This window comes from Rhopalosiphum maidis, chromosome 1 (assembly GCF_003676215.2).
Source record: "Rhopalosiphum maidis isolate BTI-1 chromosome 1, ASM367621v3, whole genome shotgun sequence".
Classification (NCBI taxonomy): domain Eukaryota; kingdom Metazoa; phylum Arthropoda; class Insecta; order Hemiptera; family Aphididae; genus Rhopalosiphum; species Rhopalosiphum maidis.
Genome location: NC_040877.1, coordinates 85,357,673 through 85,384,633, shown reverse-complemented (window position 1 = coordinate 85,384,633; position 26,961 = coordinate 85,357,673). Strand labels below are relative to the sequence as shown.

At 29.1% G+C, this 26,961-nt stretch overlaps 1 protein-coding gene across 1 annotated transcript; it reads left to right on the top strand.

Moving 5' to 3' along the window:
• Positions 1–542: 542 nt before the first annotated feature.
• On the top strand, positions 543–15,239 carry LOC113557717. The gene is made up of 3 exons (XM_026963271.1): positions 543–775; positions 14,726–14,784; positions 15,159–15,239. The coding sequence occupies exons 1-3, from the start codon at positions 543–545 to the stop codon at positions 15,206–15,208; spliced, it is 342 nt and encodes a 113-aa protein (XP_026819072.1). The 3' UTR covers positions 15,209–15,239.
• Positions 15,240–26,961: the final 11,722 nt, after the last annotated feature.

The window sequence follows — 26,961 nt, the reverse complement described above, 5'->3', positions numbered from 1 at the left end:
TACATTTTAAATAGGTACAGGATATGACGGGTGTGTTATACCAGACGGCGTCGTCAGTAAACCATGTGCGTGGTAACTCGACATCATAGTACTATAAGTAAAATGATTGCGGGCTATGGTAGGAATCGCCTCAATTTCGTACGGCAAACCATAATGTAATATTATCTAGGAACGCATTATATGTTATTGGAATCCGTGTATACGCTGTGCACGTCTGTGCAGCCGAAAACCCGAGTGTCGCACCGTCCTTCACTTCCGATTTTTTTCAAGCTATCGTTCCGCCAAAGTTCATCGTTATAATAATACCAATATGGGGATATTATAATATATACGGCGAAACCGCGACCATCCGTCGTCCGAACATCCGTGCTAACTTCTGTACACGCCGCCTATCGTCGTGCCGTTATCGTGCATACTATTAAACACCGATAGAATATTTATGGCACACATCATTATTAGCATATTTCAATGTCCTTATCTACAAAACTAGTGGAATTGCACGACCGTATATGGTTATTATGTAATATTATTTATATTCTACTATGTATAGTGTTCATACGTGTCATAACCATCACCGTATAACATCGTCGTGCACTGTGCACATTTATACGGTCATCAGTACTCAGTTTCGCGCGTGTACTTTTTTGTGCATTTTTCCTAAAGTACAATGTCTGAAACGAAAACAAACACGTGACTATGTAAGTTTGAAAAAAAAAGTCGAGGATTCGAGAAGGCCCGCTCCCGAGCAAACAAACGGAATTCAGAACATTTTTCGGTAATATATTATATTATGTTATCGCTGAAACAATTTGAGTCGTGTACAAAAAGCTTGAGAAATAATGTTAACGGAACGAATGTAGTACGATCGGGACCGATTCCAATAAAGCACGTTCAAAATATAACACGCGCGTATGCGAATATATAGATTTGAAAATGCTTACATTTGTATTTGTTTGTATCAAACCCAGCCTCCGACTGTCATAAGAAAATATAGTACATTAAAATTTGTGAACGATTGGATTTTCGTTTAATTAAATAATTTAAAAGTATTGTTACTACATTTTTATAATTAGTAACATGTAAAACACATGTTTTATTTAAGAAAAAAATACATCGTAGTGTTATCCGACAAAATCGGATATCCGTACCCCAAATGGTCAGGTAAAGATAATCGAGGTTTCGATGGAAATAACCTATACTATAAAATATTATTTCGCGTAACGCGGTGAAAATATTTAAAAACCTTTGAGAACTAGCGCACAACGTGTTTCACAAGCTTTCCGAAAACAGATCGTGTCCACCGCCCCCCCCCCATATAATATTATACGTAAAATACGAATAATACTTATAATAAAATATGGTAAAGTGTGAATAACGCAACCGCATTGGAGCGATTTTGCAAAACCCGTCGGTACTAATGTCGGATTTGTCATATTTTTTTTCTTCTTTTAAATGACCGCCGTGAAATTATCCGGGGACGACGTTTATCTTGTAAATTCGTCGCGGACAAAAAAAAAGTAAAACGAAACGCGTATATTATATCATCGTGTTGCGGGTACGTGAAAATAAACATTTTATATTTACCGTGCTCGGGAGGGTCATTGGAAGTTTACTCTGGAAAAAAAACACCGGTTTGCATAATATTATACGCGCGCATATTACAATATATACGCCAATGGGTTTCGGTAAATTGTTTATAAGATCCGAACGAATCGCGTCGTCGTTGTACTACCACAGCGCACTGTAATAATATATTTTATATTATTATAAAGTCGCATACATGTTTAGCGTATGCGGCTGCGGCATAGCGGTCGTTTACTCGTGTGTGTGTGTGTGTGTGTGTGTGTGTGTGATATATGCGCAAGGATAGTGATGGTAAAATTGTCGGTTTGTACTCGTATTGCGCTGCTCGCTGCACCGACGAGGGCGATCGGATTCGATTTGCAGACGAATCGATACATCGCACGCGTTTCCAATCGATATTTTAATTATTGCGTACGGTTCGTTTCCATATATTATTATTATTGTTATTATTGTTACTGCGTTGTTAAACGTTTTCGCAAAACGGTTTCGTTTGACCGTCATAAATAATTTAAAACCGACTTTAATGCGCTACCGTTCGCAGATGTTTGGACGACCGAACGCTGTACGCATCTCCAGATCAATTTATATATTAAAACTGCCCCGGCAGCACGCGGAACACTTACTCGGATAAGAAACGTCTGTTCGTCTATACGTGAATAATCTATCCTCTGTTGTACTACGACGAGGCGAGCGGTGGATCGCTCGTTCGGGGTAAGTTGTTATTGTTATTTCAAGGATTATACAATACTCGTGGGGTTTTCCAAACGCAGCGTCGTGTAATCCTAATATTTGTCGTTGCTGTGTGTGTATACATTATTATAATATAATTCAATGAGACCAATAATTATAATAATTTATATTCGGGATGCAGTGCGTCGGGTTCGTTAGACGTCGAGCTACATCGTCAGTCGATCGGGCACGTGCGCGTGTGTGTGTGTGTCAGTGGCGTATTTAGGATTTTGTCTTGGGCGGAGGATAAACGTTGGCGAACATATAATTTCCTCTACCGTGGGGAGAGTAGGTACACTTACTAATACTACCGTTTCACAAAAATGTTGAAAATTTTAAATTTATATACTTATTATCAATAAGTACCTACACATAAATATATAAGACTGTATTTTTTTGTTTTGAAGATTTATTATTCATTGTCATTTTTTTTATAAAATGGAGTAAACCATAAGAATACAATAGTAGTGCTTATTGATAAATATACAAATATATATATATAGGACGAAAAATTAAAACAGTAAAAATAATGCACTAGCGACTAGTCAGTGCTCCGAACTTGAGGGTCTCAAGGTCTCAATACAGCTACTAAGGAAAGGCCCTTTTTTTGGCACTTAGTCGGGGGCCTGAACCCCAGGAAGGTAAAGAATAATGACCGCTAGACAGCTGCCTAGTTTGCCAAGGTGGAAGTTCGGCACTGGCACTGACACGAGCGTTCGATTATAATGAATAGTGAATTATTATGCTGGGTTAAAAATGAGCTAATGCAATAATAAATATTATAAAAATAAGTAATAACTCGTATTTAGTCTTAAAGTTCGTTTATTATTTGTATACCATTTAATTATTAGAACTTATTGTTTAGAATGCCTATTTAAATATTTATATACCTTCATCTTGCAATAAGTTTAGAAAAAGCAACCAAACGCTTATTAATTATTATTAAAAGCATGATAATAGCCGGATCGTTATTGACAATAATGACGATTGACGGAATTTTACAATGCGAATATTGTTTTCAATCATATAAATATTTAGAAGTAAGTCGTGTATTGACTACGGTCATCAACTATAATATTTCCAAATTCTTAAAATTTCAATATTATAATAAAATGTAGCGTTTTCAATAATTTTATTCTGTATTTCTGTAATATATGTACGATATTATTAAACCTATCAAGTAAAAAGACCAATGGGGGATCTATCTCCCATATATCTATCCCCTCCCCGTAAATACGCCACCGGACACGTGTGGTTTTTTTTTTATATATGAGCCACCTATTACTTATTTTACTAATTTCATCGAAATGACATCTGGAAGATTTAATTAACATTAATTTTCTTATTGTCGAATAGATTGTAGATAAGTCTTAAAATGTATAAAACATAAGCACAATTTCAATTTTTTACTTGGAGGGGATTTACACAGTTAAACGAAACAGACCCGTGTGGGGCTTTGCGTCCCACGCCACCTGTTCAGATACTAATATCATATTTTTCTCACCCACTTTCCTACACATCTTATAAAACGTACATGTATTACTAAAATGAAAAATATTTCTATTGAATAAATAACAAAATGTAGTTACATATTGAATAATGTTGTTCTGCGGGTGTTCTGATATGGATAACAAACGAATAATAAATCGTTGTTTAAACTTTAGAAAATAATTTTTCAAAAAATTATTATTTGTGTTTTGTAGATTAGATAATTAATGAATGATTAAATACTTAAATTAAAAAACAAATTTTCGGAGGAGTTAAACCTACATAAATAAAACAACTGTTTTCTACTTTAAAATGTAAAGTTTAAATAATACACGATAACATTAATAAGCGAGTTATATTTATATTATTATATAAAAATAATAATATTAATTAGGTATAATATAATATTATAATGTATAATTAAAATTCTACTGTGGACTTTTATATGATTTTGAACACATAAAAAAAAACCTAAAACCTTCCGAGTGTTATTTCAAACTTAAACATGGTATAGTTTTAACCCCTATTATCTCAAAATCCTTGAAATACCCCTTTGATTACAATATATACTTTTAGAATTTCGAAATAACTGCCTGTTGGCTGTTAATCAACTTGAGTCTTTAAAACAATTTACTAATTAAACTTTGTCTTGGTCTGGTTCATCGCATTCTGATAATATGAATATGCGATACTAATATACATATAATAAAGTCTCTGGTATTAATGAAAGAGAACAGTAAGTTCGATCCACTAAACCACCGGGTCGGGTAATTTTCGTAAGCTTAACTTATGGTGGTAGTACGAGAAATACCAAAAAACCAACGAGAACAAATTACTATTCAATGTATTAATAATATACGTATATTTGCACTTATGCTCAAATACATTTAATTGGAATAATTTTAGATGGTATTTTACAAATATTAAGTTTTGTTTCAGTAGTATTTTTATGTATAGGTACTTATAAAACCTTCCACGTGATTAACCATATAATATCGAATTTTGTTATATGTCTTACTTATATGCGTACATTATAATATAATACGTTATTATAATATACCAAAATACATTTATCGGATCAATTTTCATTGTTTCGCTGGTTTTTTGTTTTTTAAATATTAATAGTTTTTTTTAATAAAATATTCAGTTACCATTTAATAATTACAAAAAAATGTTCCTTTTTTATTTTAGTGTACCTGTAAAAATACAAATTTAAAAAAATAATAACTAAGAATAATGAACAAAAAAAAGAAAAAAATAATATTAGTATTAGATAATAGATTATACGATACTTCTAATGTGTGCCAGTTATGGAATGAATATTAGTGTTTTTGTAATACTTTTTAAGCTGACGTTAATCGTGTAGGTACCGCAATTGTGACTAATGGATCGTATAATTTATCTTAAAGCTTACATTGGGCAGAGAAGAAATAGGTATCTATAAGCAAATGATAAATTAGAATATTGAATTCATTACTTAATATATCAGATGTATATCTATAATAATTTTAATTTTAATTATATGCATACATTGTTTAATGATGACTGATTCATTATTCACTGACATAAATATTAATCATCATAATGTCTATAGTATATTATTTTAATCATAAATGATTTGTTTTACACTATAAGTCAGTTTTTATGTTAAAAAAAAAAAAAATATGGATATCGGTCTGCAGTGCAGTATATATTTTAAATTATCTCAACATTTAGTAGGTTACTGCAGTAAATATTGTCTACAACTTGAATTTTATAATAATCATAGCATACAAAAAATCACTAAGTTACTATAAAAATCAAAAATGGTTTTTGAATAATAAGTATGTAAAGTTTAGGTTAGTTGAGTGGAGTGGTACGGGAATATTCAACAAAATGCTAGTGTACTACTCCGCTCATATAAACTTAAAAATTAAAAACTACTAATCCGAATTTCGATTTTTATTTATTATATCAAAATACTTCAAAAAGTATTCTATTTCAAAATATGAAATTAAAAACGCAGGTTATCTTTAAAAAAAGTAAAGAACTTAAAAAAAATATGGCAATAAAAATATGTATATTTTTTATAAAAAATATTACTTATTTCAACTGTTAATAATTATGTAAGAAAAAAATATGTAGAGACATTAATGGTTTTTAAAATAATGAATATTTCATGATAAAAGAATCACTCTTTTGCAGTGTACAATGTTTATTAAGATGACAATAATTATCTGAAACATTAATTTAGGCATATGTACGTATAAACGTTTTTTTAAAAAAAACCTAGTTAAAAGCATGCATAATTATTTCAAAATTTAAAGTTTATAGGTACTGTGTTATTAAAATATGATTGTTTGTTAGAAGGGAAAGGTGTTGAAAATTAAAAAAATAAAAAATACACCAAAATGACAATTACGTCCATGTAATATGTTGAACAATAAATTAACGTCAAAACAATCACTCTGTTCAACATCATAAAGGAGGTTTAAATAAAATATACATTAAAATATTATGGTTTAATGTGAAATGATAAATTATAATAACCAATGGGATGTGGCATGGCACTTAATTATTTAAAACATCAAAAATCAATTATGACAGTATAATATTTTATGTTTATGCTAAGATTGATGCGATTATATTCTTGAACAATAAAACTTAAATTAAAACGTGATAATATTAATATTCTATGGATTAGGAATTTAATAAATTGCTCAAAGACCAGAAAAATACGAACAAATCATGATCTTTGAAGTATAATGATTGCAGAAAAAGTGATAGATATAAATTGTACTTTTAGAAGTCCAAATGATACACATTATAATATTATAATATTATACTATTCACCAACGGTAACTTTAAAATCAACACATCTAGCTTATTGCAAAACTATAACTGATCGGCACATAACGGAATAGTTATTATTATTTAACATCTCAAACTAAATATGATAATGCGTACTTACAATTTTTTGAAATAGCAGATTATTTTGTTCTTTAAAAATTTAACTAATTTAATTTAATTTTTTTTTTTTTTTAATAAAAGGTATTTATAATAGGTCGACGTCTTATCTGTGAAAAAAAAAATACTGTTTTGTGTTATGTTGACATTGGAAAATTTACGAAAATCTATGACATTCTTTGATTATTCCAAATATAAAATATTTGAGTCATGATTTTTTATTAAATGTTACGAAAAAGTTGATTTTGAAAATAATGTAATTTACGTAATATTATCGTAATAGTCACAATATTTTTAAGGTAAGTAAATAAATAGTAAGACAATATTTTACACTGTAAATAATTATTATATTATAATATAGTATAATACATTATACACGAAACAAGAGCATTTCACCAACGTCAACACGTAATTGGAGGTACCGTAATTGTCGGCGATAAGTAGTCGGCGACGCATCCCTTGCCAAACTTATAGGACGGCAGTGAAAGTTGTTTAATTTGGGGTAATTTCCATTTCTCGTTTCTGTTTTACTAAACAAATATATAGTTTTTGAAAAACTGAACATTATCTTACCTTCTATTTTACAGTATTAAAAATGTAATTTATTTAAAAAAAATAATAATAATAATGAATTCAACTTAGCGTATTAGTAATAGAAAAATAAATGAATAATATAAATGTTTAATGAATTATCAATATTATCCTTAGAATAATAGGCTGACAGCATACATCTCTACTCAATATTATTCTTTGTTATGATTTTTACCATTTATTTTAATTTTTTTTCTCAAAATTGTCTGTTATGTCGTCTGTTACAAGTTAAAAACAATAAACTTAATTATTAAAATAATAAATGCATTAATAAGAATGATCATAATATAAATAATAATTAACCATGATATAAGCTTACAGTAATCTGCAGGGTTTATTTTTAGATAAGCAAATTACGACACCACTAATGTTTTTTAGAAAGTCCAAATGTACGCAACCATTAAATCTCAGTGATTTAGAAGTACATTAAACACCTATTATACAGCAAAAGAATTATTCAAATTGTTTATATATCAATAAATTACAAATACTATGGGGTTGAAGTAAAATATTGTTTACTAATACAATACATAATTATTATATTAATTTAATACGAACTAATGTAGTTAAAAAACTTATTTAAATGAGTTGTTTCATGCGTTATATTTCCGTATTGAACAATATTGCTTTATTAAGTGATATTACAGTTTATTACCCATTTATTATTGTTTTAAAATTGCGGGTCAGACAAAAGACGAGAGAAATAAAAAAAAATCAGCAGAGAACACTGCAACTGCTGGTGATATTAATATGTTATAATAATTTAAACACTGTCGCAGTTCTTGTCGATATACACATCTTACTCAAGTATTGCACAGTAAGCACTTAACTAATACGTCACCAATCGATATTATTATTTTGTCATTTCACTGTCATAATATTATTATTTTTATTACAACGTTCTCTTCTACCATCAACGTTAAAGTAGATTATGTATATCGTAATATATAATAATATAATATATATATGTTTATAGTTTTTACTAGACATTTGTGACAACGAAGACATCCCTAAATATCTTCAATGTTGTTTATTTAAAAATTCGTTAGTTTCCTACCGACGATTGGTGCTGATCTTTACTTTTTGTGCTTTATTATAAACGGTCACCGAGCAATGCGCGATTGTCAGCTGTTGTGTGCACGCGAACGTTGGATACACCGTGTTTATATTGTAAATGTCTTTAAAATTAGAGATAATAGTATAATAGTTGGGTTGGGAGTTTTTATTTTTATTTATTTTTTTGTCGTTTTTAATTATCGTGTCCCTTCCACTATGTGAAATTGAGTTTTTATTAAGGCGTATATTTCCATAGTATACGATATTATTATAATGTCCCTCTATTAAAGACGATTAGATTCTATATCGCATATACGAACAGTTATACACGTACACCCGCTTATAAAACTAGGATATTAAAAAAAAAAAAATTAAAAACGAGAGGTACAGCCGGGACCGGGTCGTTACCGGTTACCGCGTTTCGACGTTTACGGCAATAAAATATTCTATAGTATATTTTACGTAGGAATGATACGATCTCTGATACTATCTATAAATACAATATATATATACACGAGTATATTATATTGTTAACCGTGTAACCATGTGTCGTTTATATGACCACGCTTTTGTGTATTGACCAACAGTCAAGTGCAACATTTTATGATCCATTTCAAAATTACTATAGCCATATTAGATTAATATTCGGTGAAAATGTATAGAAGTTTAATTTTTAAAAATTAATATAATTGTTAAAACCAAGCATTGAAGGAATTGTTTATTATAGATTAAATAAATTAAGTCCGAGAAAAAAAGGAATAATGTATATTAGGTATACATTATTCATAATCAGTAATGTAATTTTTAAGAACCAGAGTTTTAAAAAGAAAACAGTTTCTAAACATAAATCGTTGATTGTCACTAACGAGTAAAGCAACTATTTATTATGTATTCTTTAATACTCAATTACTCATACATAAATCTGTGAACTTCATTATATTTATTTATTTATTTTTTTATTTGAAATTTAGAGTTTTCTCCGTATGTTATAATTATAGAATATACAACTTTCATATAATACATTTAGTGTACATTACTTCATCGTCATCATCTATCTATTATCATTTGCATACAACTTATAAAATTCAGTATTATGTATATTTTATATGAATTATAAAGAATATAGATTAATTATAAAACTAAAAATAATGAATAGAATATACAAATACATGACTTATAAATTTTAATTTTTGTTATCTAATATTAAGTAGTATAATACCGAAAACATCAATAATAGTATTAAATATAACATGTTATAAGCAGTAGTAAATTATAATTGTACAAGAATATGAATATGACATCAATGTCCATTGTTTAATAGCCATTATATTATAATTATAAATATTTTGAAAATAAAAAATATTTAGAATTGTTCTACTTCTATAATACCTATAAATGTATATTCTAATATAAGTTTTTCATTTACCATCTAATATTTGCATACTTCCGTATCATTTATTACTAAAAATAAGATAAACAAATAGTCTAATGATAACCAATTTCAATAATATTCTTGATTTTAAATTTAATAGGATAGAAAACGGCGGTAAAAACATTATAATAGCACCAACATATAGAAACACTATCCAAATGGCAGAAAAGTAGTTCTAAATCGACCCATATCTAAAACTAAAGAATTCCACTGATTAGCGGAACAGTAAAAAAAAAAAAAAAAAAAAAATAGCACCAAATACTGTTTTGTAAGCAACAATTTAAAAATATATGCATGTAGATTATTGTAAAGAAATAATATAGGAACATATGTAAGTTATAACTAATATATTTTATCGTTCATAAAATATCAAATCAAAACATTGTAAAAATAATATAATATTATGTATTTTAGTCGCATTGCATATTATAGTATAATATGATATACGTTTAATATGTGTTTTGTATATAAAATGTAATATATTTATTTATGTATATATATATAAATATTATGTAACTTAGTAAAATAAATAAAACAATTGTAAAACCTTCCGCCTGTTTAAGAACTCAAGTACATTTTCCGCGACGTTTTCCAATGCTCGAGAAAATGTTTACCAATACGCCACCGTCGTAATAATAAAAATAATAATACAAGACGATGTAACACTTTTAAGAGGATTTCGACCAACCACGTGTTTTCGAGGCGATTTAACAACGCACACATAATAATATATATACACGAGTATTATGCGCGTATACGACGATATGTGTTCTCCGATTACGAATTCACCATTACGCGCGCGACGTTTCGTTTGAAATTACACCGACCGACAGACTCGTAGAAAGTTTAAACCTCTTTTATTTCTCCGTTTTTAATAATATATCCGCGCAATTTGTTTCTCAGAATTTATAAACGACTTGTAGCCTATAGCGTCGTCGTCGTACATAAAGAAGCCGTTTCCGAAGACTGCGACAACGTCGTAAAACCTACTGGCAAACGCCAAAGTAAACGTCTCGTTTGTGCGGGTACAATGCACATATTATTTATATTGACATAATGTTAGGATGAACAGAGTAATAATAATAATAATAATAATAAAATACAAACGATTTGGTTTATATTTATTATATAATCGCACGAGGCTGTCTCTCTCCGTCAAGTTTAAGCGCATGCAAAACAATATTATTATATTGTAAATAGTTATGTCTCGGTTATTTACGTCTTCACATGACAACTAAAACAAATAAATGTATATACATCGCCATTATAATGGTATTGTTCTGAATATTTGTTCACGAACAGACTGTACCCGGCCATCTAAGGCCATACCACTCATCGCGTTATCCACAATACTAGATCCATATCGTTATTAATTATTTATCCTTTTGCACGGTTTGGACGTCGACGATCACCTGGTTCTTGTTTGTTCGTACACCTGTTTTTTAACATACCCGCCATGACAGTGACCCACTCGAAACCGAGTTATTTACAGAGCAAAGCAATACCACTCACTCGTCGCCTTTCTTACTTTGATAGGAAAAATAAATAAATCAAAACGTTTGAAAAAGTTGACCATAAGAAATAAAAAACGAATAAGCAAACGTGACTCTGTGGCACACAAAAACATATTAATTTCGTTATATTTGAGAACGATGAAAAAAAAAAATTAGAAAATATATCATTGCGAAAATGGCTATCGAAGTCGAACACGATAGTTTTGATAGAAAAAAAAAAACGCGTGGGGCAAACGAAGATCATTATGACGGTGAGGAATCAGCGGCGACCGGAGCCGCGCGACGACGAAAAATAGTCTGATAATATACTCTCTGTAGATTTCGTCTCGGCGACCCGTGTCCGGTGTCCGCTCGCTGAGTCGAAAAGTCGAGTTCCCGCGGGTCCGGCGGCGCTGACGTCCGCGTTCCTATAGCGCCTCCAATCATCACTCACCCCCAGCCAAAGTTTCCACCGCCGTCGTGACGAGTCGCCATCGTCGTGTCGTCGAGGCGAAATCGATATGCCCACGCCGGCAGTATTGTCAACAGCCATCGTCAGAGGGTCGAACGCCGCGTGGGTCTTACCCGTCGCGAGTTGCCGGAGAACGTATGACCTTTTCCCGGACGCTTCGTCAGTGCTCTTTATCGTCGTATCGCCGATGTCGTCTCCGGCGGAGAGGTGAGGGTTGTGCCCACGCACTGCGAGACCCACCCCCGACGCTTATCCGTACCACGGTATAAATCTACGTCGGCAGTATATGGTTTCAAAGCGGGTTCTAGCCAACCGACCAGGTCCCCGAACGAATTCCTGCACCCTTTACCGGCACGACGTCATTGACCATCGCCTAGTGCAGTGGTTCCCAAATGGTGGTCCGAGGACCCCCAGGGGTCCGCGTTTTGATATTAGGGGGTCCGTGGTTATGTAGTACTGATGTGATATTTTTAGTGAAATCTTAGTGAAATTTTTTAAACACGTAGTGGCTTAAGATTCCAGGTACTATAAATAAATAGATAGACAATTAAGTCGACAATTAATGATATAATTAAATAAAATTGAAAAGCAAGTTATCACAAATAAGGAGCCACCCGTCCAATTTAAATTTAGCTAGGGGTCCGTGGCTCAATGCTAATTGGGAACCACTGGCCTAGTGCTCTGCATGGACCCGTTTAGTCCGGTCCTGACATACAAAAACTATTGAATCATTGGTTTGGTCCGGTTCAATATTTTTTAGAAGTAATTCAGTTCAGTCCTCAGATAAAATGCATTATTTTCAGTCCGATTCGATTCGGTCCCAATCACGGTTCATAGAATCTAAATAAGTTATTGTTATTACGTAATATAATTCATTATAAATAGATAGCTATAGATAGCTCACTTCAAAACAAAATCTGCACTTCATTGTCCGGTCTGGGCTAATATTGACTGAACCTTACGGTCCGGTCCATAAACGGTCCGAAATGTTTTAAGATCGAACAACCGGCAGTCCGGTCCCGGTTTGCTGTATGCGAATAAATTGAATTACTGGTCCGGTTCGGTCTATAAATAATACGTAGCCATTGGTTCGATCCGAATTTGGTCTTTTGTTTAAATTTTAAGTGTGGTCTGGTCCGAATTCGGCCCCTTCTTCAAATTTTAAGTCCTGTCCGGCCTTTAAAATAACGGACCGTGTAAAGCACTACGGCGTGCCCGTTCCTTGTTCGCGACTTGGTCGGATCGGATGTGTCGTAACATTTTAGATGGCGACGAATCTACGTCTTCACGTCTACCGTTTTATTGTACGATTATCGCGACTTTTGGTGAATATGTTGTATGTAGGCGTATAATAGTAGTGCTTTTCTGGACTCCGAATCGCTAATGAACTTTATTGAAATATAGTCCGACGCCGTCGCAGGGAAAATCGGAAACTTCCCAGTCGACGGATACAGAGTCGCTTATTCCTATAGCCAGCGACGAGTACCTTACGAGGAACTTTTTTTTCTAAATATAATATTTTGTTTTTTCGTTTTAACCCTAAATAGACACATCTTTCCAACAAACATATTTTTTTTTTTATAATTATTTTTTTACGTTTAATACAATAACGAGCGAGCGCGTATTATTTATATCATTATTACGCTATTGTGTATTTTAATATAATATAAATATTTTTATTGTTTACTCGTTTATAATATGTATATTATATTACAACCCGGGTCCAAGCTATTTTTTCTTTACATATCAAATAAGAGTTATTTTTAAAATATAGTATATTATAATGACTGGTGATCACAATATTACGTAACTTTACCTCTATTTTAATATACCTAAGATTTGTGTGTGTGTTATTAATTATATCAATATTTTCTTTCTGGTATTGTAAAAATAAATTTATTTTAGTTTTTATAAGCAAAGCTAATATTTTTGTCTGTTTATTTATTTATTTATTTTTTTTTAAACAGATTAACACATATCAGTTAGAACTCAAAATAGTTTATTAATTCCGAGTGATATTTATTATTTTTATTTTAATGTCATATTTGATATATCACCAGAAGAAATGGATTAGAGGATTTTTGACTGCTAATAATATTTATTTTTTATGTTGTTTTGTGCAGCGATTAAAACATATAATGATATTAGTGCTTAAGGCTTAAAGACTATGTAAAGTGTTATTATACGAACACCTAAAGCAATACCAATACTATTGCAATTAATTGCGGTTATAGAATACCTAAAAAAGTACAAAGTAATAAACGCAAGTAAAATGCATATTATTATTAGGCATAATATAGCTATAACAGGTACTAAATCCATTTCAAAATTGATTTAATATTATATGCGTTCGAGCGATACATGCGTAGAAAACATGTCAACGCATACATTTGAACGTTGTTTGTTTCGTTAACAAGATTTTACGATTTCAGAAAATTGATGGCGATCTCTAATTGTATAACCTGGCGATGCGTGCATTCCGTAGATATTTTGAATATTTTGCAATTATATTTTTCGTCGCAACATTTAAAAATTTACACTCGTAAAATAATTAACGTTAAAGTGGATCTTTGTGGATTCACTATACTATAATATGATTCATCTATTCAAATTGAATTCGCTATGTTTAACTTTGGGGCGGCAAAACGATTATAATATAACTACTAATGTCATATACTTTTATAAAATAATATACGATATACATCGACATAATATCGTGTCATCGTTTTATGGAGAATATCTATCATTACTGCAGGCCTTGGTCGTGTATTTTTTCAGCTAAATTTCTTTGCGTTTCGTTTATTTTACGATGCACTTAAGTTCGCCCACACGACCGTATCTATTAAATCGTCTTATTTGAAGCTGTATAACAAAATTATAACATTGCGTTCGGCCATCATCGCCGTATAATAATATTATGATTTATGTTTTCAGATATCTTTCGGCCACGTCTGGCATGTGCAGCGAATACCGAGTACGGTATACATTTAATGGTGAGCGAGTTTAAATTGGTTTTGCCTATTAAGGTCAGATTTGGTGTCTACAATGGTGACAATAATATGGGTTTGAGACGTATACGCCTACGCGTATATTATCGTAGATAAAAACAAGTAAAAACTGTTACGCGAACGAGTTTAGCTGCAATAAAAGCGAACACCGTAGTCCACTTGGGCCAGACGAATAACTACGACCGCGACACCATATAATGTATTATTGGAAATATTGCATCTTATGTACCTATACAAATATATACATATATATATATATATAATGTCGAAAAACACTTAATATGAGTACATCGTTATTTTGAATTTTAGTTGTCGTTCACGTGTATATTATAAAAATGCGTTTTTAATTTTTTTTCCAGAACTTAGTGCTTCCACGTTGTCCAAATTTAATAGCCGCGGTTCTCCATAAACGATGAACATGGATTAGGTACCCATAAAAGCGTTCAAGACGACTTAAACAGTAGTGTCTTTGGGCCGTCAATGCTGCTGTGCGGTCGACTTTGTCATGTACCGTCGACCCAAAGATTACCTGCGTGTCATTGTCGAATTCTTAGGTCAGTACAAAGTTTGGACTTTCATCTTTCGCAGTGTGACCAGACGCACATATACAGCCGTATAGGCTTATGAGCAAACTCGAAAGTTCCCGAAAATCCCAACTGGTCACCTGATTACGACTTAGAACCGTGACTTACCGCGATAGTATAGTCTGTAGCAATCGCAACGTACTTCAGTGTATTTTACACGTCTTAAAACGAGCGCTTATTGAATGGAGTCTAAAAAACTACCTATTGCGTAGATCAGACCGATCAAACAATTAAGTAATAAATTATTTTATTATTGAAACAGACATATTATAATTTTTCATGAGAGTTGAAATTTAACAATAACACGACCGACCGAGAATCCAATCAATTTAGTCCATACTGCTATACCTGCCTAACAGATAACTGTGTATAATAACCGGTACTGAAATCATGGACTGCTCTGCACTAAATATTAGTATAAGTATCAAAAAAGTATGATGTGTCAAAAATCAAATATAAAAATATCATATTATTTATTTACTTTAAACCCGCGAGTCTATAGGTCCGCAGAACAGCGTGTCAATAACAGATTATTAACGATTTTAACGTCAAAAGTGAACAGGTGTTTTTTGTTGTTTTCGTTTAATATAATAATAAGATACGATTGTTAGAAAAATGTCTGGAATATGTCTATAATGATGTTCTTGCGATTATAAGAGAATTGCATTGGAAAACTATATTGTTTTATGTTGCTCGGGTCCGGATTCCGACTATTATGAAAATTGTCTAAACATTTCGAATTGGCAATTATTTTGTTCGGAATATATTATTGTTTTATTTAAAATATGATAATGATTTAATAACAAAACGGTGTGCCGAAATTATTTTACAAATAAGCGGTATGTATTGATCTATATTATATTTATTACACCATCGTCCATTTGTGTTTCTTTAACAGGTGGTGTGTACTTTTTAATTTACATACTTTATGCCAGCTAATGTATTAAAGCTTGGAGTGTATATTTAAATAAGAGTTTTACAGTTTTGAAACGTTATCGGAATGACTCAAACACGAGTGCACTAAAAAATAAAATGTATAACTTTGGAAATTTAATCGTTACTTTGGCTAAGTATTGGATTATAAAAATTGATTCGTTTTAAATTAACATTTTAAATCCTACCATTAGTTAGATTTTCTTTTACTGATTAATATTCAATACCTGGATTAAAACTGGAATTGAAAAAGTAGCAAATGCAATCGTATTTTTGTATTTTTAGTAAGTACCTACTATTTGCTAGTATTAAATAGTATTGGTAGTTATTAAATAGTCCTAAAAGTCATCAAATATAATATAAAATATTTTAATTTTAATATAATTATTTATCCTTTATGAATAGTTAAATTGTTTTTTTTTTCAAATTCTATTTGATGCCGACAATGTTTTCAGTATTAAATAATCGATAAATCATTATAAAAATGACAGTTTTATAATTTTCTGTTGTAAATTATATCATTTAAATCGATATAAATGTATACTAATATATCGCCCGTGTGCCCATTGCCGATAGATCACCGTTAAAACAAACACATTTCAAATGAAATATTCATTTGACCCATAAATATCCAGGCTGTTAACCAGGCGCTCATGATATGGAACATACTGAATGCGCGTTTCCACCATGTGTACAGAAACATCTTTGCCGAACGAAACTAATATTCAAATGATGTACTTATACATACTTTGTAAAGCTTTCGCGAACGGTTTTGTATTAAAACCGCGTGCGGAACGTGTTTTGAAGGCGTGTAGCAGCCTGTTGTAACGAGTGAAACTCATATATTTGCATCCAAATATAGGTTAAGTCATTTGTTCTTGTTTTTTTTTTTTTTTTAGGAGTTCCAGCAAAGCAGTACGTGTTTGTGTGTGTTTTTTATCACCACCACGGAATAAAATAAATGAACAATTAATTTGAGCGTTCGCAACCATTATTGTTAGAATAATTCGAAGTAGACACCATGTGAACATTGAAAAAAAAACAATAAAACAATTCTACTGTATTAACCGAACAATTAATTTTACGGTGGAAAACAAAACCTTTTGGTGTGAATCATATTTATATATAAGCCACAAGTTATCTTATATGCTGTTACGATGGACCATAATATTAATATCTCTAACTCGTATTTTGGTACGTTTCGTCATCATTAGTATAATATTATTATCACACTTTTGTACTCAGTGTTTAATGATTTTAAACTGTTTAAATAATAATACCCATTAGAAGTGAAATGTCATAATAAAATTATTATATTATGATATTGCTATCTGGGACTAAGCTTTACCACCGACATATTTATATTGTACCCTATATAAATATTTTACTGATTTTTATCACAAATAAGGACTAATATCTTTTACTAAAAATTGTGTGTATTATTTTATATTATGAATAAATTTTCAATAAGAATATCTAATAAAATTTGATAATTTTATAAATTTGAAAATAAACATAGTTTAATAGTGTTTTATTAAAGTTATATTTAATGTATTATGTTATAATTAATTAATTATTATTCAAAATTGTAATTATTATAATAATTATGGATCAATATATTTGAATGTTGGTTGTTAATACGAAAGCTTTTGGTAATCTACTGGTATAAATGTAAATTTATAATATTCTAACATAGTAATAACTAATTAGAGGAACATATACGGTTATTTATTATTTGTTTAAACAAATTTAAACGGATAAAACTAACTTATTGATAAATAATATTAATAATATTAAATTATTAAATTACCTTAAAATTTTATTTTTTCATTTAGTAGTTATTGCGATTTTTTATGAACTGTTGAATAGGTAATTAAAATAAAAAAAAAATCTCTACTCAATTATAACCAGAATACGGAGAATTCCTCTTAATGTGAGAACGTTGGACCAGATCCATTTGCTACATAAAGTGGTTTCCATGAACACCAAAATTAATAAATTTAATAAAAGGAGGTTAAGTGAATACCACTATAGTATATTAAGTGTCGAGTGGGTCATTATAATGAGTGTGTTAAATTTTAATTCAATGATATATCGTTCTCTACGTAAAACGATTCTGAGCGGAGACCGACCGAGGGCCTATATCATTTAAATACATTTCATCATGATATGATTTTAATATTGATATTAAAGTAATTTATTCTACTATTGACTTATTATACTAGGTTGATTTAATTTTTGCCAAAAACTTTGCATTTATAATATTATTTATATTTCATAATTATTATAATTAGAATAAATACAATTTATGCCATATTATATTATTGTTATTAACTTTTGAATCAATATTATCTTACTCGTGAGTAAAATGCAAATACATTTAGATAAACAAATTGAAGAATTTATAAAAAAAAATACTTTTAATATGTAAATTGTTAAGATTTCAACGATTTTTGTCAAAATCTAAACATCAAATGTAAATTAAAATAATTACAACTTTGTATTTTTTAAATGTTTTAATAGATACAAGAAAAACTTGTGTAGAATTTTCTATTAAATGTTCAAGAATTTTGAATTAAAAATATTATTTTGTCCACATTTATAGGAAAAAAAATTATCCTATCTATAAATAGCTCAATAAGTATCAAAAATATTTTAAAACTTTATTTTATGTGTAGAAAATGATAATACAAACCTATATTTAAAATGTCAAGTAACTAGGATTATTCTTTTTTGAATAATAACAAAACCAATAAATCAATTTTGTGGAAAACTGGTTTAGCGTAAATTTGTTTTTTGTTATTCTGAAGTTATAATTGACAAAAAAAAATATATCATTGTTAAATCAATACGATAGCTCCACTCTAAATCTAAAAAAGTTTACACACACTATTTCAATGTTTGTGTGGACAAATAAATATGTATATTATATTACTTATTTTTATATCTTATATTTTACACAACCTTAAAAATTAATAATATAAAATCTGTCCTTATTAACCGAATTGAAGATGAAGGCTAGAATAGATTGAAATCAGAATAAGATATTTTGTCAATTTTAGAACTGATAAAATTTGAATGTGCCCACATTAAAAATAGGTGTACTCAAATTTTGGAAATTATGAATACAATACAAACATTCATGTGGTTTTGTTATGCTTTTAAAAAAAAAAAAAAATCCTTATTAATTGCATAACAAAGAAGACAAGTTATAATAAAAACGGTATACCGATAAAAATCATTAACAGTTTAAAGTAGATAGCAATTTTTGATGGAAAGGTATATCATTATCCATTAGAGATTAAAACATTATAGTAATGAATTGGAAGAAGGGGAAATTATGTGTTCGAAGCAGAACGCGATGGAAGAATATTCGAACAAATACAAATTAAAACACTGTATATTAACAGCATACTATCTACAGGTTGTTAACAACGGGTTTTTTAAGTTTATTTTCAATTTTGTTATTATATTTCGAACCACTATCACTACGCACATTTTCGATACAATGCGTAGCACGTGGGTTTCCACAATAGTCTATATGTTATCAATTTCAAACTATGCAATTATGCTCAAGCGTCTGTTTCAATATTAGACATTTTGCCGTACTTAGCAATAGATGTGTATGCGACGACGGTGATTTTATAATATACATGAGAAACGGAACCACGTGGGCATACGCGGTTGATCGATTGTGTCGATGGTGGCTAGTTATGTAAGTTACGAAGATTTGGGTAAAAATATGAAATAAATTTTAAAAGTATTAGATGTAAATACTCGAATACTTGAAAACTTTATTCCAATGAAATATTTAAATTACCATAATAGTATTTTAATTAATACTTTTAAAACCGTTTTCCGTTTCAAATATTTAAAAACTGATATTTGCCATCGGAAAAATTCGGAACTACAGCCAATATCAAAATATTATGTATTTTTTGTATAACATAATTGCGATAATTTGTGATTTACAACATAACGATCAATATTGTAAATTTTGTTGGAAATAATTCGTACGGTCATTGATGCAACGATACATTGTTATTCTCTCGATGACTTGTTTTGTATACACGTAATTATTTCAGTTCACTGAATTCTATTGTACTGTTGCTCATTCGTTAATTATAAAACATTGAAGTTTGAATAAGAATTTTCGACAGTTGAGTGCTGACAGTTATTGAGCACAAGAAAAATTAATCATGACTTATGAGTATAATATTATGATAATGAGAAGAAAAGTGTACATAAATAAAAATAAAATTTAAAAAAATTATAATTTATTTTTGAAATAAATATATTTATGGTGAAATACATAATATTATAATCAATAAACACCACAATTCAATATTTTTAGCGATTTCTCGAAAACAATGTTTTGATTAATCAACAAAAATTATTATAGTCGTACAACAACTATAATGTCTAGTTATACCAATAAATTTAAAAAAATATAATAAATACACAATATTAAATATAAAGCATATAAATACATTTAAAATACAATTAAATCTGTACTAAATAATAAATTACACTAAATTAAAAATTAAAAAATGTTGTGCAATAACTCGTAAAAATATTTAAATGACCTACATTTGAATTCGTTACTTTAATTTTTAATTTTTTTTTATGCTGAATACTATTAGTGCGTGAGAGAGGTTGGGGTTGATTCATTAACGTGGTTTTTAACATTGGTTTTATGATATTAACAAAGTTTATATGCAATAGTTAATGAACATCGGAGGTTATACGTTTTCGACGATCGACAATCGTATTTAATAATGATTGCACATTATAATGCTAATCAAAAAGGTATTTATATGCACATTGCACTCAACTCCTAAATTAACTTAATCTAATGCACATTATTGATTGAATTTAAACATGGAAATAGACTAGATATACGTATGTTGGCCACTCAAAGTTAAATGTAAAATAATATGTTTATTTTTAATGGTTAGTGTTTATAAAACGTTGCAACACGTACATACAGGATATACGGAACTCAACACCTACCAAATTATACAGTAATAATAGTGCTTCAGGTTGAGCTGGGTATGCACTTCCATGTTATATTATTTTTATTTATTGATTTAACTTTTTCGACATAAGTTTATGTTTATATAATGTAATTTTTAATTAAAAAAGTGTCTTAATAATGTGTAATCTATTCAATACTTTTTTTTATATAATTTTTTTGACTTGACCAATACGTGGTAAATGGTTATTATGGGGTTACTGTATTCATGTAAAATAAAAATGTTAAGTGATTAAGCAATACTTATATAGGTATCTGATAATATTATTATCATATTTCATGAATAGGTATGCAATGTAGCAAAAAAAAAAATAATAACGTTATCTACTTATAATATTCTCAAGTCTAAAAATGTAATTATTGTTTTTTTATATAATATAATGTGTATTAAAAAAAAAAAAAAAAATTCAAAGCCGATTAGATGATTCGCGTACACCAACAATAAAACGACAATATGCATAATGTATTGATCGACATTTTAATTGGTAAGTGTCCGCTCTTTCTTTGTATCTTGTATTTTACATTAATGGGGAAAAAAATGGTAAGGTACTGAGATATGACATTTTTAATAGAAATTAGAAAATCAACGTACTATAGGTAACAACAATTTTTATTTGATAAGAAATATATTATTGACACTAAATGTTGTTCTTAACTGAAATTCACAATAATTCCCGTTATTGTAGACTCTACAACAAGTCGAAACTATTCTACTGTAGAATAAAATTACTTTCTCAGATATTTAGGTCGATGTGGAATGATATTCAGTTGCACTAGCCAGTTTTTATGATTAAAATCTTTGAATTAAAAAATGTATTTCATTAAACAATAACCAAACAAATTCTACAACACTGTGAAAGCTGCGTATTGTTCTTTATCGATTATTTTATATCCAAATGAATAAATATATACGACTGAATAAACTTTGTGTTTATTAAATACATAATGTGTGTATATATAAATGTGTGTGTGTGTGTGTGTGTGTGTGTGTATTAAAGTTATTTTTGACTGTTGGCTGGTGAAATGTATGTAATAAAATCGGTTAGAAATAATTGTAAAACATCAAATGTCAATTAAAAGTCAATCAACGGTGCCATTGTAGAGAAAAGCGCCACGTCATTGAAATATAAATTCGGTTATGTTGGGACGAATAATCAGCAAATTAAATTACGCAATGTTTGTTCGAGTAATGCTATCGTGCAAATAATAATACATGCTGGTACACTTTTATTACGACACTCGTGTGACTCATAAGATTTGATTAACTGTGCAATATCTAGTAATATACCTACCTACGCATTGGAAGTGATGTATACATTTAGGACTTAGGTATGTCATTATTCATTTATAGAAAAACGATCAGTCGTACTAAATTTGAACGTTCATTCGCACGAAAGGAAAAGTCTCCAGAGGTTTCCTGGCCGACGTTGACGGGAGAGGGTTGAAGATAAATTAATATTTGAGTATTAATGTTAGTATCCAAAACATAATAATTTTCTTGTACTTATTTTTCTCATTTTTTTTCAGTCGTCGGTTCGTACACGAAAAACGTTGTTTCCTTAATCAAAGTTTTCCTTCTCTTCCGAAAAAATAAAAACATGAGTTTAAAAAAATAAAATAAAAATAAAATTTTCGGCAAACCGAGAAATGTTTTATTGTTATAGCCTCGGAAAGAAGATCATAAATAATAAAGAAACGAAACAGACCCTGAAAAATGTCGACGAAGCATACTGTGGACGCCGCTGGTGGATGGTGATTAAATAGGAAAATATGAACTACGAACCATTATTCAAATTGACGATAAGAAAAAAAAAATAAAAAGGTGAGCTCTTTTTACGTCATTAGAAAAACTCGACGAAATCAAATAATTCTTAACGACGAATAATAATAATAAAAAAATTAAAAATCGTCATACTACACCGATTTTTAACAGTTATCGAATATTTTAAACGCCCCGTATAATATCATATACACAATTCATATATTGGTACCTGTGTAATAGATATTATGGTTAGGTATTATGGTTTGTTTTGATGTCAACAAATTTAAACTTCAAAATATTTATAATAAATTACAATATATTTACCATTAAATTAATCGAACACTAGCATTATTTTTTTTTTAAATTTATCAAATTACTATTTATCAGATTATTGGTAGAAGAATAGATATAGTTTAGTATTTACTATTAATGAGTGGTAGAGACCCGACAACACACATTGCAACAACAGTTACAAAAACTTAAATGATCTATAATTATCTATACTCGAAAAAGAAAAAAAGAAAAAATATATTATAAATAATAAAAAAGTGCGTAGAGCCTATACATTATCGAATTTGGACAAACAACTTATATCAGAATACTATTATTTTCTTGATATCAACCAAAAAATCGTAAAACTAATTAACGATGAGAAATGGAAAAAATATTTCTTTCGAAATTTATCAGTCTGAAATAATAGCATTTGCTTCAGAATGAAAAAAAAAAGGAGACGTAGAAATCCGTTTAACCCAAAAGCCACTCATCAATACTTTTCATCAGTGAATATCACTTACTTCACTTAAAGACGCACAAAAACTTTAATAACATTAGGTACGTATAATAATATTAAATCGTTAACTGTAAGAACTTTTTTATGTCCTATATGCGAATAATAATTAATGTATTTAAAGCAAAATTGAAAAAAAAAATACAAGTACATATTTTATTAAAGCGCGCTCTTTGTTTAATAAGAAAAGAGCTACAACATTTCTATGTTCCAAGTCCACTCGTTTAAAATTTCAAGGTCAAACCAGAAACTTTCATTCGTGTAGTAAACCCTGTAATTTGCGCTCAATCCCTTTCAAAGTTATTCATGGCTTAACTTCTACAGTGCTGTGAGCGTGCTAAACACAAACTTTCAATTTTAAATCAGGACAAAAACCGTTGATTTGTGCTACATACTGATTTGTGTTAAATATCAAGTTTTCAATGATTTTTAAAGACCAAATAATTTATTAAAATTATTTTCATCAAAACAAAATATGCCAACAATTATTAATGTTTATCATAAAAAATCTTCGAAAGAATATAATATGAATATTCAACATTATTAACGAGAAATATAAATTAACACAAAATTAATTTCGTTGTGTAAAGACTACCATATCTACTTAATTATTTAAATCGCTATTATAATAATATTAATAATTAATACACATTTAGCATATACAATATTATGTTGGACGGTACCGCACAGCTTGTACACTCTTACTCTGCTCATCAATATTTGAAATACCTACTTAATTCTATAGCTACTTAACTATTACAACGACTCGTATACAACTTTATTTATATAAATATAAATTCACCAAAAAAATTTTCTGAATTAGAATATGCAATTAAGATTATAGGTATATGTTGTCATACAAAAAATTTTAAAAAAAATCAAATCAATAACGAATATTGTAAAAAATAAAATTTTTTTCAAAAATTTTACTTTGCAATGACCAAATTATACAAAGATTATAGTAACTAAGAATTCTAAACTATTAGAAATAATGACTGTAGACACTTAAATGGATTACCTTTTATACGTAATATATATAATATAAAGGCGTAACTACATCAGATTTACGTGTTCTTCTATTCAATCCATGTGATTACGTTCCATCGTTATGGCATAAATACATATTATAACTTTAAGTGTACCTACCTACATTGTTGTATAATAAATTTATGAGTATTAGATCGATATTAACCTTTAAATCAGTTTAAGCTATTTGCGAAATTGTCTCCGTTAAGACATAATATAGGTAATGAATAGGTATCGCATTATACAATAATAATAATAATAATAAATAATAACAACATCAATTAGGTATTCCTGAATAAATTGTAAAGTACCTGTTAAAAACTGTATGTATAAATTATTATTCAAATTTGACAATATAACATAAACATTTTTAAAATAAGTTTTTAATTTTAAAATTGTATATTTTACGGATGTGAACAACCCACGTTTTAGTTCTTGCTCAAAACTAAATAAAATATTTTGTATGTTTTTTTCTCCAAATTTAAAACCATACCGTTAATATTTACAGTCACATATAACTTAATAATCAAAAAATAAGTAAGTTATATTTAATTTAATAATTACACAAATATAATAAATCATGATAATTTATGCCTCGTAAATATTATAAAATATAATATATCGTTAGATATTACATCAATTATCAAAATACGTTTTAATGTAAATTTCTATAGTGTAAATTTTAAATAAATAAAACCGTTTTCCATTATGACATATTATACATACGTATAATAACAATAATATAAAAATATTTTGTACATTCGCGCTCGTTTATAAGTAGAGCATATAGATTTGTATTATAACGTGTATAATAACATTTTAAACACTTAAATATTGAATATCAACCGATTTAATACTATAACATTATAATTAAAACTTACTACTGCGTACCTAACGTTTAATTATTGTATACATCGACATTTTCAATTAACCAATGTTTCTATATGTATATGTAGAATTACTTAAATTGTTATCAGGAATAATTTTCAAGGTTTTTTTTTTATTTTTATTTTTATTATTATTATTTATTGGTACACGGTTAATCGTTATATTATAAAGGGCACATTCTGCAGTATTAAAAATGTCAATTAAACTTTGATTAGTATGCGTGTTATTGGAAAAAATAAAATAAAAAATAGAAACCCCCTAGAGAAAATATATTCATTTAAAGCTGTCAATTTGTTCCTTTTTTTCGTATCATTATTATTGCGACATGCTGTATCACTTAGAAAATAACATTTCCTATGAAATAGGTTACAACGTTGGGTCGTTCGGAAACTGATCGAAAGTCGAAAATAATTTAATACACTGTACGTACGTCGCGCGGCTGTAAGTCGTAATACACAGCACAATGGGATACGCTGTACATGTCCTTTACTCGTATTGTTCGTGGAAACAATTGTCAGAAACCACGGGTTCGCACGTCTAACATTAAATGCTAACTGTATGGTGTGTATTCTCTAGTGTGTTCTATTTTGTATCCTCGTTTTATGGGGACAGAAATATTCCAAATTAAATCGATGGCAATAATACTCCTATTCAGCAGTCAAACGACGGTACATATACCACGAATGACTTTAAACCAAAAACGCATGTATACGTATAATATCATTGATATAATTATCATGACGCAACTACAGTTGGCGACGAAGAGTATAGTAAGTTGTGTTGATCCAAGACATTTTTAAAATTTAAATTTAAATTATAAATTTCCAAATTTTTAAGACTCGTTGTTATGATACATAATGTGACAAATAATGGTTGGACAGTTGTCATATCTATAATCTGTAGAACCGTGTATCGTGTACCTATTATATCAATTTTGATATGACCATAAACCAGTTTATTGGTTTATAATGACAAATTGGAAAAAAAAAATCTAAGACGTCATCACACCTGCATTTGCTGTCTCTGTCTTAAAAGTGCGTATTATCTTAAATTAATGTTTTATGAATTCTTTTTAGAACGAAACTCAAGTTCGTTATTAAATTTTAACCACAGTATGTTTCAATTTAGTTAAAATTTAAAAAAATTT